Below are 16,998 nucleotides of genomic sequence, written 5' to 3' on the forward strand. Positions count from 1 at the left end.
TCATTCATTCAGGACATAAGAGCATTAAAACAGTTTACGCTGTTTGTGCAGCGCAAAGTCTAAGAACCTGAGCTGCTAAATCATTGACGTAGATGTTAAAAAATGTAAGGCTCTGTTCACACAGAAGGAAATGGATTACGGTGCGTCTCCCACAGCTGCGACTCCACGATTAAAACCCGTGTGCATCATGTGACTAATAGACGATAGATATTTGTCATACATTTGAAACTCTCTATCAGCTGAATCCTGGTCAAACAGACAAACTCATAATAAACTTTATATTTAAACTTAGGGTTAGGGTTAACCCTAACCCTAACCCTAACCCTAACCCTAACCCTAACCAGAACTCTGGTCATCAGCCGCAATAAGTTAGAAAATAAAAGACAGACAGAAATAGTAACAGGAATAATTTGTTTGGAAGTTGTTGTATAAATTAACTGAAATACAAAAATGTGAATGAATCCAGCACCAAAATATAAAAGAAAGTAAAATACAAAGAAAATGGTCTTCTTCAGAGAAAAGTGATCTCATCGTCACCGACGTCACTCGCCTGGAAAACACAAGGAATAATATAAATACTTTCAAACTAAAATGTGCTAAACTGAAGACAGAGGGTGTAGAAGGTGAGACGGTGGGGTTTAGATGTGGGAGGCGGAGCTTCAAGAGACAAGGCAGGCTTAGGAGAGGGGGCGGAGTTATGCAGATTACCAGGAAGAGCAGCGTGTGGTGGATGATGAACTCTCGCAAAAGTCGGACCAAATCCTGGTTCAGGGTCTGGAACAGAGTCGGGATCAGGACCAGGGCCAAGTTCTGAGCTGACATGAGGTTCACCTGAGAGAAGACCTGGATCCTGAGGACACAGCGACAGGTGAGAGACACCAGGGGGCGGAGCAAAGGCAATGCTAGAGGAGGAGCAGAGGAGGAGCAGAGGAGGAGCAGAGGAGGAGCAGACGAGGGACAGAGGAGGAGTAGAGGACGAGCAGAGGAGGAGTAGAGGAGGAGCAGAAGAGGAACAGAGGAGGAGTAGAAGAGGAGTAGAGGAGGAGCAGAGGACGAGCAGAGGACGGGCAGAGGAGGAGCAGAGGACAGGCAAAGGAGGAGCAGAGGACGGGCAGAGGACGAGCAGAGGAGGAGCAGAGGAGGAGCAGAGGAGGAGTAGAGGAGGAGTAGAGGAGGAGCAGAAGAGGAACAGAGGAGGAGTAGAAGAGGAGTAGAGGAGGAGCAGAGGACGAGCAGAGGACAAGCAGAGGAGGAGTAGAGGACGAGCAGAGGACGGGCAGAGGACGAGCAGAGGAGGAGCAGAGGACGGGCAGAGGACGAGCAGAGGACGAGCAGAGGAGGAGTAGAGGAGGAGCAGAAGAGGAACAGAGGAGGAGTAGAAGAGGAGTAGAGGAGGAGCAGAGGACGAGCAGAGGACGGGCAGAGGAGGAGCAGAGGACAGGCAAAGGAGGAGCAGAGGACGGGCAGAGGACGAGCAGAGGAGGAGCAGAGGAGGAGCAGAGGAGGAGTAGAGGAGGAGCAGAAGAGGAACAGAGGAGGAGTAGAAGAGGAGTAGAGGAGGAGCAGAGGACGAGCAGAGGACAAGCAGAGGAGGAGTAGAGGACGAGCAGAGGACGGGCAGAGGAGGAGCAGAGGACGGGCAGAGGACGAGCAGAGGAGGAGCAGAGGACAAGCAGAGGAGGAGCAGAGGAGATGCAGAGGAGGAGCAGAGGAGGAGCAGACGAGGAGGAGAGTCGGGATCAGGACCAGGACAGAGGGGTGGAACCCTAAACCCTGCTCCTGCCAGTGCTCCTGCCAGTGCTCCTGCCAGTGCTCCTGCCAGAGGAAGAATGTGCTGAGTTCTGCTCAGTAAAGACATGAGGAAGGGTTTTGGTCTTTACTGTTCAGATCGTTTCCTTGAAAATTATTGGCAAATGTTTGTATTTTTTAAGGAAAACTGGGGGAACATTAAAAGAAATGTAGAAGGAAATTGGAGTAAAATTGAGTTTGGAGTGTTTGGAGTTATTTACATGTAGAAGTGGGCAAAGAGCGCATTGAGTGTGGCTCTGTCGTCGTCGGGCAGATCTTGGAGTAAACGTTTGTAGGCGATGAATCTGGAGCGTTGGTCTGAGACGACTGAACCAGACGACGAGTGAGGAAGAAAAGAACAAGGATTTAATCCAAATGCAACAGTGAAAACTCAGTTAAGACAAACAAGTACAATGCAGGTAAAATAACAAAATAAAACAAACATAAATTTAATAAATTATTATTATTATCTTTCTTTAATTATTTGTTTGGATCAGTTATGTAAATTTTCCTTGCGAAGAAGGAGGGTCTAAGGACAGAAGGAGGGGCTAAGGACAGAAGGACGGTCTAAGGACAGAAGGAGGGGCTAAGGACAGAAGGAGGGTCTAAGGACAGAAGGAGGGTCAAAGGACAGAAGGAGGGTCTAAGGACATAAGGAGGGTCTAAGGACCGAAGGAGGATCTAAGGACAGAAGGAGGGTCTAAGGACAGAAGGAGGGTCTAAGGACAGAAGGAGGGTCTAAGGACAGAAGGAGGGTCTAAGGACAGAAGGAGGGGCTAAGGACAGAAGGAGGGTCAAAGGACAGAAGGAGGGGATAAGGACAGAAGGAGGGTCTAAGGACAGAAGGAGGGTCTAAGGACAAGGGACTTTGAGTCAAAGTCTCGTCTCCGTGGACATTGTTTAATCTGTTTTCACTGTCGTCCTCAGAGGAAACTGCTCTTGTGATTATGAACGTTACAAGAATAAATCCAGTCTTTCTGCAAATGGAAGCACGTCCAGACCTGGTCCAGACCTGGTCCAGACCTGGTCCAGACCTGGTTCAGTTCTGGTTCAGTCCTGGTTCAGTTCTGGACCAGACCTGATTCAGACCTGGTTCAGACCTGGACCAGACCTGGTTCAGTTCTGGTTCAGTCCTGGTCCAGACCTGGACCAGACCTGATTCAGACCTGGTTCAGACCTGGACCAGACCTGGTCCAGACCTGGTCCAGACCTGGTTCAGTTCTGGTTCAGTCCTGGTCCAGACCTGGACCAGACCTGATTCAGACCTGGTTCAGACCTGGACCAGACCTGGTCCAGACCTGGTTCAGTTCTGGTTCTACTCACCTGCTGCTTCGATCCACTGTGGGGTGTGGCATTCAGGGATCAGCTTGTTCATCTGTCGTACGATGCGTTTGAGGGCAGTGGCTGCGTCCAAAACTCCCTGTTCATCGCTCTCCAGGGGGGCGGAACCTGGTGACCTCATCAGGGCCTCCACCAGTTGGTTCACTTTATTTGTCAGACCACAGCGACGGTACACACCCTCCACCTTCAGGCCTGACCAATGGACAAATCACATAGAACACAGCTGGTTTACACTCCGCTCTACTTTTTTAGACTAAAAATACTTCAATCCTGATTTAGTCCTGGTTGAGACCTGGTTGAGTCCTGGTTTAGACCTGGTTTAGTCCTGGATTAGACCTAGTTTAGTCCTGGTTGAAACCTGGTTTAGACCGGGTTTAGACCTGGTTGAGTCCTGGTTTAGACCTGGTTTAGTCCTGGTTTAGACCTGGTTTAGTCCTGGTTTAGTCCTGGTTGAGACCTGGTTGAGTCCTGGTTTAGACCTGGTGTAGTCCTGGTTTAGTCCTGGTTTAGTCCTGGTTGAGACTTGGTTTGTCCTGGTTTAGACCTGGTTTAGACCTGGTTTAGTCCTGGTTGAGTCCTGGTTGAGACCTGGTTTAGTCCTGGTTGAGACCTGGTTTAGTCCTGGTTGAGACATGGTTGAGACCTGGTTGAGTCCTGGTTGACCTGGTTGAGACCTGGTTGAGTCCTGGTTGAGACCTGGTTGAGACCTGGTTGAGACCTGGTTGAGTCCTGGTTGAGACCTGGTTGAGTCCTGGTTGACCTGGTTGAGACCTGGTTGAGTCCTGGTTGAGACCTGGTTGAGACCTGGTTGAGTCCTGGTTGAGTCCTGGTTGAGTCCTGGTTGAGTCCTGGTTGAGACCTGGTTGAGTCCTGGTTGAGACCTGGTTGAGACCTGGTTGAGTCCTGGTTGAGTCCTGGTTGAGACCTGGTTTAGTCCTGGTTGAGACCTGGTTTAGTCCTGGTTGAGACCTGGTTGAGACCTGGTTGAGTCCTGGTTGAGACCTGGTTGAGACCTGGTTGAGACCTGGTTGAGACCTGGTTGAGACCTGGTTGAGTCCTGGTTGAGACCTGGTTTAGTCCTGGTTGAGACCTGGTTGAGTCCTGGTTGAGACCTGGTTGAGACCTGGTTGAGTCCTGGTTGAGACCTGGTTTAGTCCTGGTTGAGTCCTGGTTGAGTCCTGGTTGAGTCCTGGTTGAGACCTGGTTGAGTCCTGGTTGAGACCTGGTTGAGACCTGGTTGAGTCCTGGTTGAGACCTGGTTGAGTCCTGGTTGAGACCTGGTTGAGACCTGGTTTAGTCCTGGTTGAGACCTGGTTGAGTCCTGGTTGAGACCTGGTTGAGTCCTGGTTGAGACCTGGTTGAGACCTGGTTGAGTCCTGGTTGAGACCTGGTTGAGACCTGGTTGAGACCTGGTTGAGTCCTGGTTGAGACCTGGTTGAGTCCTGGTTGAGTCCTGGTTGAGTCCTGGTTGAGACCTGGTTGAGTCCTGGTTGAGTCCTGGTTGAGACCTGGTTGAGTCCTGGTTGAGTCCTGGTTGAGTCCTGGTTGAGACCTGGTTTAGTCCTGGTTGAGTCCTGGTTGAGTCCTGGTTGAGACCTGGTTGAGTCCTGGTTGAGACCTGGTTGAGACCTGGTTGAGTCCTGGTTGAGTCCTGGTTTAGTCCTGGTTTAGTCCTGGTTGAGACCTGGTTGAGACCTGGTTGAGTCCTGGTTTAGTCCTGGTTGAGTCCTGGTTGAGTCCTGGTTTAGTCCTGGTTGAGACCTGGTTGAGTCCTGGTTTAGTCCTGGTTGAGTCCTGGTTGAGTCCTGGTTGAGTCCTGGTTTAGTCCTGGTTGAGACCTGGTTGAGTCCTGGTTTAGTCCTGGTTGAGTCCTGGTTGAGTCCTGGTTTAGTCCTGGTTGAGTCCTGGTTGAGTCCTGGTTGAGTCCTGGTTGAGACCTGGTTTAGTCCTGGTTGAGACCTGGTTGAGACCTGGTTGAGACCTGGTTGAGTCCTGGTTGAGTCCTGGTTGAGACCTGGTTGAGTCCTGGTTGAGACCTGGTTTAGTCCTGGTTGAGACCTGGTTGAGACCTGGTTGAGTCCTGGTTGAGTCCTGGTTGAGACCTGGTTGAGTCCTGGTTGAGACCTGGTTGAGACCTGGTTGAGTCCTGGTTTAGTCCTGGTTGAGACCTGGTTGAGTCCTGGTTGAGACCTGGTTGAGACCTGGTTTAGTCCTGGTTGAGACCTGGTTGAGACCTGGTTGAGACCTGGTTGAGTCCTGGTTGAGACCTGGTTGAGTCCTGGTTTAGTCCTGGTTGAGTCCTGGTTGAGTCCTGGTTTAGTCCTGGTTGAGACCTGGTTGAGTCCTGGTTTAGTCCTGGTTGAGTCCTGGTTGAGTCCTGGTTGAGTCCTGGTTGAGTCCTGGTTGAGTCCTGGTTGAGACCTGGTTGAGTCCTGGTTGAGACCTGGTTGAGACCTGGTTGAGACCTGGTTGAGACCTGGTTGAGTCCTGGTTGAGTCCTGGTTGAGACCTGGTTGAGTCCTGGTTGAGACCTGGTTTAGTCCTGGTTGAGACCTGGTTGAGACCTGGTTGAGTCCTGGTTGAGTCCTGGTTGAGACCTGGTTTAGTCCTGGTTGAGTCCTGGTTGAGACCTGGTTGAGTCCTGGTTTAGTCCTGGTTGAGTCCTGGTTGAGACCTGGTTTAGTCCTGGTTGAGACCTGGTTGAGTCCTGGTTGAGTCCTGGTTTAGTCCTGGTTGAGACCTGGTTGAGACCTGGTTGAGTCCTGGTTTAGTCCTGGTTGAGTCCTGGTTGAGTCCTGGTTTAGTCCTGGTTGAGACCTGGTTGAGTCCTGGTTGAGTCCTGGTTGAGTCCTGGTTGAGACCTGGTTGAGACCTGGTTGAGTCCTGGTTTAGTCCTGGTTGAGTCCTGGTTGAGTCCTGGTTTAGTCCTGGTTGAGACCTGGTTGAGTCCTGGTTGAGTCCTGGTTTAGTCCTGGTTGAGACCTGGTTGAGTCCTGGTTGAGTCCTGGTTTAGTCCTGGTTGAGTCCTGGTTGAGTCCTGGTTTAGTCCTGGTTGAGACCTGGTTGAGTCCTGGTTGAGTCCTGGTTTAGTCCTGGTTGAGTCCTGGTTGAGTCCTGGTTGAGTCCTGGTTGAGTCCTGGTTTAGTTCTTGTACAAACCATAGTTGGTGATGTGAGAAATGCAGCGTTCGATTGAAGCAGGAACTTTTCCCTTCAAAGACTTCGCTGGATACAGTCCACCACTCTGATTCGCTTGTGAAGATGGCCCTGCACTCTGAATGGCTGCTGAGTATAAGGCGGATCTTGGATTGGATCCAGGTTGAGGTGCCAAGCTCTGATTGGCCTGTTGAGCATTGAGGGCAGAGCATAGGTGACCAAACCAGGAAGAGCAGCTCAAACTGTCCTCAAATCGAAACGACACACTCCTGAAACAAGCAAATAGAGCAGAACCCATTAAAGACCAATGAGAAAGCAGAACCCATTAGCAATGTAAGAACCAACCAGTGAAAGAGCAAAACACAATAGCACTGAGGAAACCTTTTTATTATCTGTGCCGTGATTGGCTTAAGACCCACCTGTCTCTGGAGTCCAGAGTCACAGTTTTTTCAGATGAATCCATTTCTATAAAACACAAAGAGAAAATTAAACTCAGGCAAACACAAGTGAAGAGCATGTGGGCGTGTCCCCCAGTGAGCATGTGGGCGTGTCCCCCAGTGAGCATGTGGGCGTGTCCCCCAGTGAGCATGTGGGCGTGTCCCCCAGTGAGCATGTGGGCGTGTCCCCCAGTGAGCATGTGGGCGTGTCCCTCATACGTCCAGGAGTGTTCCATTGTAGAAAAAGATTCAGTTGTAAACATCAGGCGAGTAGTTCCCGGTCTTGATTCGCAGATTGAGTCCAGATTTACAACTGAATCTTTTTGAATCTAATCAGTGAAGTTAGGGTTAGGGTTAGGGTTGGGTTAGGGTTAGGGTTGGGTTAGGGTTAGGGTTGGGTTAGGGTTAGGGTTAGGGTTGGGTTAGGGTTAGGGTTGGGTTAGGGTTAGGGTTAGCCTAACCCTAACCGTAACCCAGTGAAGTTATTCATTTTACATCTGAAGTCAGATTTTACTCAGCTCTTCTTTGTTCATCACCTTTATAAACTGTTTAAATACATCATTTTACTGACTAAGAGCATGTATTTATTAGGAAAACACTTTATATTCCATGGTAAATGTGCTGGGTTAGTGTTAGGAGTCTGTAGCCTGGTTACTATAGTTACTTGTGCCAAAGGTTCAAGAGTCTTACCACGTCCTGTGATTGGTTGCAGTTGTAAGCAGCTCTGTTTGTTGCACAGACTGACTCCACCCACCCACAGCAGGATCCAGGCATCTGATTGGCTGCTGCGGGTGCCCATTTCTACCACACACACTTTGCTGACAGCTGAGGCCCCGCCTACTTCTGCATCCGACACACCTGAGGGCAGGATCACCTGAGGACAGCGACCAATCAGATTATCCCGAGCAAAACAACCAATCAGATCTAAACTTAGAGCAGAGTTTATTGTCATGATAAAGCTAAAAATGCGTGCACGCGCACGTGACGGAGGCGTGTGCACGTGACGGCAGGCGTGTGCAGGTGACGCAGGCGTGTGCAGGTGACTGCAGGCGCGCGCACGTGACGCAGGCGCGCGCACGTGACGCAGGCGCGCGCACGTGACTGCAGGCGCGCGCAGGTGACTGCAGGCGCGCGCAGGTGACGCAGGCGTGTGCAGGTGACTGCAGGCGCGCGCACGTGACGCAGGCGCGCGCACGTGACTGCAGGCGTGTGCAGGTGACGCAGGCGCGCGCACGTGACTGCAGGCGCGTGCACGTGACGCAGGCGCGCGCACGTGACTGCAGGCGCGTGCAGGTGACGCAGGCGTGTGCAGGTGACTGCAGGCGCGCGTACGTGACGCAGGCGCGCGCACGTGACTGCAGGCGTGTGCAGGTGACTCAGGCGTATGCAGGTGACTGCAGGCGTGTGCAGGTGACGCAGGCGGGCCACGTGACGCAGGTGTGTGCACGTGACGCAGGCGTGTGCAGGTGACGCAGGTGGGCCACGTGACGCAGGCGTGTGCAGGTGACGCAGGCTTGTGCAGGTGACGCAGGTGTGTGGACGTGATGCACGCGTGTGCAGGTGACGTAGGCTTACGCACGTGACGCAGGCGTGTGCACGTGACTGCAGGCGTGTGCACGTGACGCAGGCGTGCGCACACACGTGACGCAGGCGTGCGCACACACGTGGCGCAGGCGTGCGCACACACGTGACGCAGGCGTGCGCACACACGTGGCGCAGGCGTGCGCACGCACGTGACACAGGCACACGCACGTGACGCAGGTAGATGCAAAGTGCCAAATTGTCTTGTTTTACGGAATTGTTACTCAGGCGTGTACCACATGAAATCTCATTCCGCAGCATAGATTTTCTGTGTGCTACGACCGCAGCTGCAGTAATTGTGGTCCTGGTACAGTTTAGTTCTTGTGCAGTCTTCGTACAGTCCTGTTTTACCTTTAGTATGTGGTAGTAGTGTGAGAGCAGATCTTGGGTCGAGTCCGCAGCACAGACCAGAGTTCCGTTCAGAGTGTGGATCTCGAACTGGGGACTGACCCTGGACCAGACAGAAGAGGGTGCTGTTGAGCCGTATTTCCGCAGATTCTATTTCATGGTTTGGACCTAAAGTGTGCTTCTGTCTTATCTCTGTGGTCTGGGTCCATTTCCAGGGGTCCCTGAGAGGTCCCTGAGAGGTCCCTGAGAGCGCTCTGGCTCTCATGGCTTTAGCTAAGGATGAGTGCGACACCACAAGAGGGCCAAAACCAGATAGAAACAAAAAATAATAATTTTTCATCCAAGTGCTGACTTGATCTTGTGACAAAGCGCTAGCATAGTCGTAGCCCTTAGCGTCAGTGGAAATCCACTGATGAAGAGCCCACATAATTAAGCCAAACAAAGATAGCAATAAGAAATGACCTTGTTAACATGCTGCAATCTGCAGAACTGTGACGTGTCACTCAGCTGTTACTTTCTGAAGCACAGTCAGCCTAACGGACCTGGTAAACTGACCACTCCTTCAGTCGCCCAGTGGTCTCTGGAGTTGCATGTCCCAAGGTTGTGACAGAAGGATGCTGTCTGTGTCTCGCCTTCTGATTTAAATCGCCTCCTTAAGCATTTGAACATGTTGTTTTCTGATCCAATGAGTCAGTGATCCAAGTCAGTCACAAACAGGGGGTACCCTAACCCACCGGGCAACAGGAGGCATGAGCGACCTGTCTAGTCTTTCATGTCCAGGTCACTCAATCCAGTGACAGTTCTGAAGATGGCTCGCAGATAGCAGCCGAAACATGTCATCAAGGTAATAACGTTTCCCTATTTATTGTCTTTAAAAAGAAAAAGAAAAGAAAGTTGTTGGAGCTAGCAAAGCAACAGCTGTTTCCTGTTTATGGATACACGGCACCCACTTTATCAAGACCCAAAATATGATCTATCCAGTGCAGACCCTGGACCAGGTTCTGATTTATTTAAGCCTTTTCATAGTTTTGATGATAGACGGGGATGAGTAATGGTGAAATTCTGACCCGTTCTGCAGAAACACAGAGTGAACTTCTCTCAAGTCCAAAACGTCACACGCTGCTGAATTGTTCTCCAGTGAAAACAGGAAGCGGTCATCCTCCAGTTTCCCATGAAGCTCCTCTTCCTCATCGCCTGCACAGGTAAAGTAATCACTGGTAAATGCTCTGGTCAAATCAGGAGCCCACACCAGTATGTGGGAGTTACCTGAAGGGACGAAGACTGTGCTGTCATTAGTCTTCACTGAACGTGGAGCCGGGACCTCTGTAAGAAAAAGAGTTTGTAGATTCTTTGTAGTTCTTTGTTGAGGATTAGGGTTCAACATGACTGAGTCTGAGAGTCAGATCTCTCCTTCACTGTGGAACTCCTCCAGGGTTCTACTTTTTTCCAAAGAGGTTTAGTAGTTTTTCCTGGCTGAGAAGGAGGGTCTAAGGACAGAAGGAGGGTCTAAGGACAGAAGGAGGGTCTAAGGACAGAGGGAGGGTCTAAGGACAGAAGGAGGGTCTAAGGACAGAGGGAGGGTCTAAGGACAGAGGGAGGGTCTAAGGACAGAAGGAGGGTCTAAGGACAGAGGGAGGGTCTAAGGACAGAGGGAGGGTCTAAGGACAGAGGGAGGGTCTAAGGACAGAGGGAGGGTCTAAGGACAGAAGGAGGGTCTAAGGACAGGGCATAATGGGACATTGCCAAGTCACTATGAACATTGTTTAATCTGTTTTTTTTTTCACTGTCGTCCTCGAGGAAACTGCTGTGGGTGTTACAAAAATAAACTAAATTGAATTGAATTGATTGACAGGAATTATTTGTATTACTTTTATTGACCTTTATTTAACCAGGAAATTCTCTTGTAAGTTGCACTTCCTGATGCCCTTTTATTTTGATGGACAAATGGTCTTGGGTCTAGTGCTGGTCCAGTTCCTGTCCCTGGTCTTGGTTCTAGTCCTGGTCCAGTTCCTATTCCTGGTCTTGGTCCTGGTCTAGGGCCTAGTGCTGGTCCAGTTCCTGTGCCTGGCCCTACTCCTGGTCCTGGCCTTGAGCCTAGTCCTGGCCTTAGTCCTAGTTCTAGTCTTGGTCTTGGTCCTAGTCTGACTGACCTGTGAACTGGTTGAGTCGCAGCAGCTCCACTTGCAGGGCTTGCCCTGCCTTCTCAGCCAGGTGAATGGGGGCGGGACTAAGCAGGTCAGTCTGGGTGACCTGAACAGACAGAGGTCAGAGGGCATTAGTCAGAGGCCAGGGGTGAAAGGTGAAGGATCAGAATTCAGCAAACCTTTGCTCCGGAGCAGATCAGAGACAGAGTTTCAGCCACATCATCTCCGCAAACCACTTCTCTGAGCCTCTGCACAAGAAATATATTTAAATACGGTTAAAATACTGTTAACTACTGTTAAAATCATGTTAAATAATGTTAAATACAGTTAAAATACTGTTTATACATGGTTAAGGTACTGTAGTAATCACCATCACTTCCTTGATTCTCTGCAGTGAGGTTAAGTGCTGCCCTAACTCTATCATACCCTTAGGACCTAACGAGGTCCAAACCCGGTCTAAACCCGGTCTAAACCCGGTCTAAACCCAGTCTAAAAACTCCAAAAGTCTAATTACACAGCCATGTCAGTATTTCTTGCATGTCCTCTCTTTTCGCGCATCCCTACTTCCCGCTAACAATGTCCTGTTTAATTATTTTTTTTTTGTAATGCCCAAAATCCCAACAGCAATTGTAAACTCTTGTGGACACTGTCGGAAACATGAACAAGAAATGCATGAGCTAAAAACATGGATTCTAAAGGACTCCAAGGTACGATTCCAGTGTCATCCAGTGGTAAGAAGTCCACATTTTTTTACAAAAAAAACAGCTACTTTCATCCTAAATCGGAGTGACTCTGTGTCATTCCCAAAATAGTTTGAAGACCAGAAAGACCAGGCTGTATCTTGGAACAAACTCGGTGCAAACATAATGTAAAGTCACCTAAAATACAGCTTACAAACTGATTTTTACAACTTTCAGAGACTGAAGTAAATTAAAAAAGACATGACGTGGCCAAAAGTCAGAGGACAGAGAAAAAATCTGTGTCAAACGTCAGAGTCACTGATAGGGCCGTCCTGATTGAAGATTCTGCAATACGTCGTGTGACGCAACATCAACATGAATTATTTTCCCAGCGCCACTGTTTCCCCTTTTTCCGAACTTTTCCTAACTTTCTTTGCCCTTTTCATTTTATTTTTTGTAAATATTCTACATACATCCACTTGCCGGATGTGCACAAACCGACACGCGCTGGACACGCCTTGATTTGGATTTATTCGGCTGGATTATTGTGTTTTTTCTTCTTGTCGCGGCCATGTGTGTGGGACCCGCGCCGCCCCTCCCCCGGCTCCTCCCCCTTCCCCGGCGTGTCTACTCTACGGAGCCGCTCCTCTCTGGAGCGGCTCCTCTCTGGAGCGGCTCCTCTCTGGAGCGGCTCCTCTCTGGAGCGGCTCCTCTCTGGAGCGGCTCCTCTCTGGAGCGGCTCCTCTCTGGAGCGGCTCCTCTCTGGAGCGGCTCCTCTCTGGAGCGGCTCCTCGCGCGGCATGTTATTGTAATAGCAGTGTACGTAGCCCCGTCTGCTAATGCTGACAATGCCTGTGAAGCATTGTTCTCCATCACAAGCAGACTGCAAAACAAGCACCCTCAGGCTCTTTTCCTCATCTCCGGTGACTTTAACCACGCTTCTCCCTCTTCTGTCCTGCCACATACACCCAGTATGTTACCTGTCCCATCAGAGACAATAAAACATTGGATTTATTCTTTGCCAACACCAGGAGGCTCCTCCTCCTCCCTCCCCTGGGCAGCTGGGACCACGCCCTTGTACATCTGAGGCCTGTGCATGAACCTATTGTGCGCAGGCAGCCTGTGGTGCCCCGTGTGGTGAGGATGTGGTCTGCTGAGAGCGAGGAGGCTCTGAGGGACTGCTTCAGCACCACTGTCTGGACTGAGCTTTATGACCCACATGGGGAGGACATCAACACCATCACAGAGCATCAGGACTACATCAACTTCTGTTTTGAGAACATTGTTCCCTCCCGGACGGTGTTTTCCAAACAACAAGCCGTGGATTAACCGTGACCTGAAGGCTCTGCTGAAGGAGAAGAAGAGCCTTCAGGTCAGAACAAGGAGGAGCAGAGGACTGTGCAGAAGGAGCTGAGGAGGAAGATCAGGAGGAAGCTACAAGAGGAGGAGCAGCTGCAGCAGGAGAAAACCATCTCAGGGTTCAACCCCCCCCCTGCCCAGACAGAGGGAGACCTACAGTGGGTGAATGAGCTAAATACTCACTTCTTGAGGTTTGATCAATCACCCGCCCCTCCCCCTGCACAGCTGCATGCCCTCACTTCCACAGCCGGACAATGGCCCACCCCCGTTCCCCTTCACACCTCCGCCCCGGCCCATCATCTCCCCACTTCACCTGGACTCACCCATCCCCCCAGCACACAGTCCCCCTGCCATCCACTGACTGTCACAGCAGCACAGGTGAGGAGAGAGCTGAAGAGGATTAAAGTGAGGAAGGCAGCAGGACCTGATGGCATCAGCCCCAGGCTCCTTAAGTCCTGCAGATGAACTGTGTGGAGTTATGGAGCATGTCTTCAACATGAGCCTGAAGCTGAGGGTGGTACCACAGGTCTGAAGACCTCCTGTCTGGTACCTGTGCCCAAGACACCGCGCCCCAAAGACCTCAACTGCTTCAGGCCGGTGGCTCTCACGTCCCACCTGATGAAGACACTGGAACTGGTCCTGGACCACCTCCGCTCCACCGTGAGCTCAGCCATGGACCCGCTGCAGTTTGCATATCAGCCTGGCATCGGAGTGGAGGACGCCGTCATCTCCTGCTGCACCGCTCTCTCTCTCACCTGGAGAAGCCTGGCAGCTCTGTGAGGATCCTGTTCTTTGATCTCTCCAGCGCCTTCAACACCATCAGCTCCTGAGGGACAAACTGGAGACGGCTGGAGTGGAGTGTGACTTGCAGAGTGGATCCTGGACTACCTCACAGACCGGCCCCAGTTTGTGAGAGCCCGGGACTGTGTGTCTGACACTCGGACCTGCAGTGTGGGGGACCTGCAGTGTGAGGGACCTGCAGTGTGAGGGACCTGCAGTGTGAGGGACCTGCAGTGTGGGGGACCTGCAGTGTGGGAAACCTGCACTGTGGGGGACCTGCAGTGTGGGGGCGCCCCAGGGCACCGTCCTCGCGCCCTTTCTCTTCACCCTCTACACTGCAGACCTCAGACATGGACAGCTGTGTCCTGCAGAAGTTTTCTGACGACTCTGCCATCATTGGACTCATCACAGACGATGATGTGGAGGACAGAGAACTGGAGCAGGACTTTGTGGAACCACCTCCTCATCAACGCAGGGAAGACCAAGGAGATGGTGGTGGACTTCCGTAGACGCCACTCTGCTGTCCCCTCACCAGTGAAAATCCAGGGAAGGGACATTGAGAGAGTGACTCATACAAGGACCTGGTGTTCATCTGAACCACAAACTGGACTGGACTCATAACACAGACTGTACAGGAAGAGCCAGAGTCGGCTCCACCTCCTGAGGAGACTCAGGTCTTTTGGAGTGACAGGGCCACTCCTGACAGGGCCACTCCTGAAGACCTTCTATGACTCTGTGGTGGCGTCAGCTCCTGTACGGTGTGGTCTGCTGGAGCAGCAGCATCACAGAGAGTGAGAGGAAGAAGCTGGACAAAGTCATCAAGAAGTCCAGCTCCGTCCTGGGCTGCGCTCTGGACTCGGTGCAGGAGGTGGGGGACAGAAGGGTCCTGGCTAAACTCACATCTATGCTGGACCATGAGTGTCGCCCCCTGCAGGACACTCTGTCCCCTGCAGGACACTCTGTCCACTCTGGAGAGCAGCTTCAGTGACTGATCCACCCTCGCTGTGTGAAGGAGACGTTTCACAGGTCTTTCCTTCTGCTGCAGTCAGACTTTACAACAAACTCTGTCCTGAACATGTGCAATACTGACTTAACCAATGTGCAATACCTGTAAATAAGAGTGTTCTATTTTGTTTTTCATTCGGTTTTACTTACTTACTAATAGTATTACCTAGTCTTGTGCTAGCTATTTTTATTTTATTTTATTGCAGGCGGTAACGACGCCCGGCGGGGACAATCAGAGGTGCTCAAAGTTCAAGTAGCCGCGGTGTGTGAATTGGCGAAGTCGATGTCAGACACCGTAATATTGTCTGCCCAATCGGATCAATGCTGAACTGAACAGCCTCTTTCAGCATCAACAGCTGGTTATCTAGATGGTGCCCTCAAAACAACGTAGTCTTTGTTGATAACTGGAGTGCGTTTTGGGGAAAACCCGGGCTCATACGCAGGGATGGCATCCATCCGACTTCGGAGGGTACATCCCTATTAGTCCGGAATTTCACTGATAGTCTTAGTTGTGTTAAGTGAGCACCCAGGGATGAGCCCCAGGTGCAGAGCAGTTTAAGACGCTCCTCTGTCGCTGAACTCCTGCCCGCTCTGTCACATGTGAAGTTTTCAGATTCAAGACAGATAGAGACTGTGTGTGTCCCTCGTGTCCCTCGTACAAATAATGCCAAAAAGTCACATCTCAGAAAAACCCATTTCAGACGTCAGACCAAATAACTTAAGGAAAATAACAATCACAAATGACACAAATATACAAATGAATAAGCACATAAAATGTGGACTGATCAACATTAGAGCAATTTCCTCCAAATCGCTTTTAGTTAATTAATTAATTAATGACTATAACATAGATCTTCAGCTCGAACTGAAACGTGGCTTCAACAAGACGACTACGTCAGACTAAATGAGTCCACCCCACCCACCCATGGTAACCCCACCCACCCATGTTAACCCCACCCACCCATGTTAACCCCACCCACCCATGTTAACCCCACCCACCCATGTAAACTTTCAGACCGCCAGGAGCACAGGTCGAGGTGGTGGTGTGGCAGTGATCTCACACTGAAGCGACTCATGATTCCTAAAACTAACAACACATTTCACTCATTTAAAGCCTCATGTGTCAATCACATGTCCAAATATGAAAAACCAAAAAGGAGTTTTGTTCATATTTTTCTACTGACCTCCTGGTCCATATTCAGAGTTTAACAGAGTTGTCTGACTTTATATCAAACTTAGAGTTAGCCTGGGCTCAAATAGTTATAGCTGGAGACTTTAGTATCCATGTGAACGTGAGTGATGACTCCCTCAGTAATGCCTTCAAGCGCCTTGTTAGACAGCATTGGTTTCACTCAGAATGTAAATAAAGTGACTCACAGTCATAAGCACACTCTGGATCTTGTCCTAACGTATGGAATAGAGATTAGTGACCTCATTGTCTTCCCTCAAAACTCTATATTGTCAGATCATTTCATAATTACCATTCAGTTAATTCTTAAAGATCATCCAGTCCCACAAAATAAAGTTATAATGAAAAGGACAATATCTGAAAAATCTATCTCAAAATTCAAAGAAATAATAGAGCCAATATTCAGTGACATGTCATGTGATCATGTCATGTGATCCTGCTGTGAACAGTTTTAGTCCCAGTTTAAGTGATCAATTTGTCGACTTGACCATGAATTCTCTGAAGTCTGCTCTTGATGCTGCAGCACCGTTAAAACAGAAGGTCATTAGGTCAAAGCGCCTCCTCCTGGTACAACCAAGAACTGCATTCACATAAACAAAGAGTTAGAAAGTTAGAGGGATTATTTGGCCCCTCCCACACAGAAGAATCTCTAAAAGCAGGAAAAGTTGCTCCTGTCCTATCAGCAGCTCTGTGTGAGGCCCAAACTAGACTCTATTCACATCTAATAGAAGTCAACAAAAGTAACACTACATTTCTTTTCAGCGCTGTAGCCATGGTAACACACTGTCACAGCAGTAGAGCCCTCACTCCCAGCTTCTCTCAGCTCTGATGATTTTTTCCTATTTTTTAACAATAAAATGCAAACAATCAGAGATAAATGAGATGAATGACTCCCACTATTCGCCCTGAACTAGCCCAAGCTGTAAATCTAACGTCTCAGATAAATCCACCTGTAAATGTAGAAAGGTTCAGTTGTTGATCAAGAGAGAGAACTTCAGCCCTTATGTCCTCTAAAAGCTCAACTTGTGTCCTAGACCCCATTCCAAGCTCCTCAAAGACATTCTCCCCCTAATTATAGACTCTATTCTTACTATAATAAATACTTCAGTAGAAAGTGCTTATGTTCCACATCCTTCAAACATGACGTCATTAAACCTCTTCTGAAAAAGCCTGATCTAGATCCCGACCTAT

At 50.0% G+C, this 16,998-nt stretch overlaps 1 protein-coding gene across 1 annotated transcript in view; it reads right to left on the reverse strand.

Moving 5' to 3' along the window:
• Nucleotides 1–359: 359 nt before the first annotated feature.
• The window catches only part of LOC140372552 (arf-GAP with Rho-GAP domain, ANK repeat and PH domain-containing protein 1), a 43,542-nt gene continuing 26,903 nt past the window's right edge, over nt 360–16,998 (reverse strand). Inside the window, exons 15-26 of the mRNA XM_072459685.1 lie at nt 10,974–11,042; nt 10,801–10,900; nt 9,917–9,973; nt 9,718–9,844; nt 8,654–8,753; nt 7,412–7,595; nt 6,704–6,749; nt 6,288–6,553; nt 3,112–3,321; nt 2,010–2,115; nt 709–850; nt 360–550 (exon numbers count right to left, since the gene is read on the reverse strand). Coding sequence (XP_072315786.1) covers nt 512–550; nt 709–850; nt 2,010–2,115; nt 3,112–3,321; nt 6,288–6,553; nt 6,704–6,749; nt 7,412–7,595; nt 8,654–8,753; nt 9,718–9,844; nt 9,917–9,973; nt 10,801–10,900; nt 10,974–11,042 — 1,446 coding nt within the window. The 3' untranslated portion in view covers nt 360–511. The remainder of the gene's footprint in view (nt 551–708; nt 851–2,009; nt 2,116–3,111; nt 3,322–6,287; nt 6,554–6,703; nt 6,750–7,411; nt 7,596–8,653; nt 8,754–9,717; nt 9,845–9,916; nt 9,974–10,800; nt 10,901–10,973; nt 11,043–16,998) is intronic.

This window comes from Eucyclogobius newberryi, unplaced genomic scaffold, assembly GCF_026437365.1.
Source record: "Eucyclogobius newberryi isolate DKJ021-1_F unplaced genomic scaffold, fEucNew1.0.hap1 SCAF_25, whole genome shotgun sequence".
In the NCBI taxonomy this organism is placed as follows: Eukaryota; Metazoa; Chordata; class Actinopteri; order Gobiiformes; family Gobiidae; genus Eucyclogobius; species Eucyclogobius newberryi.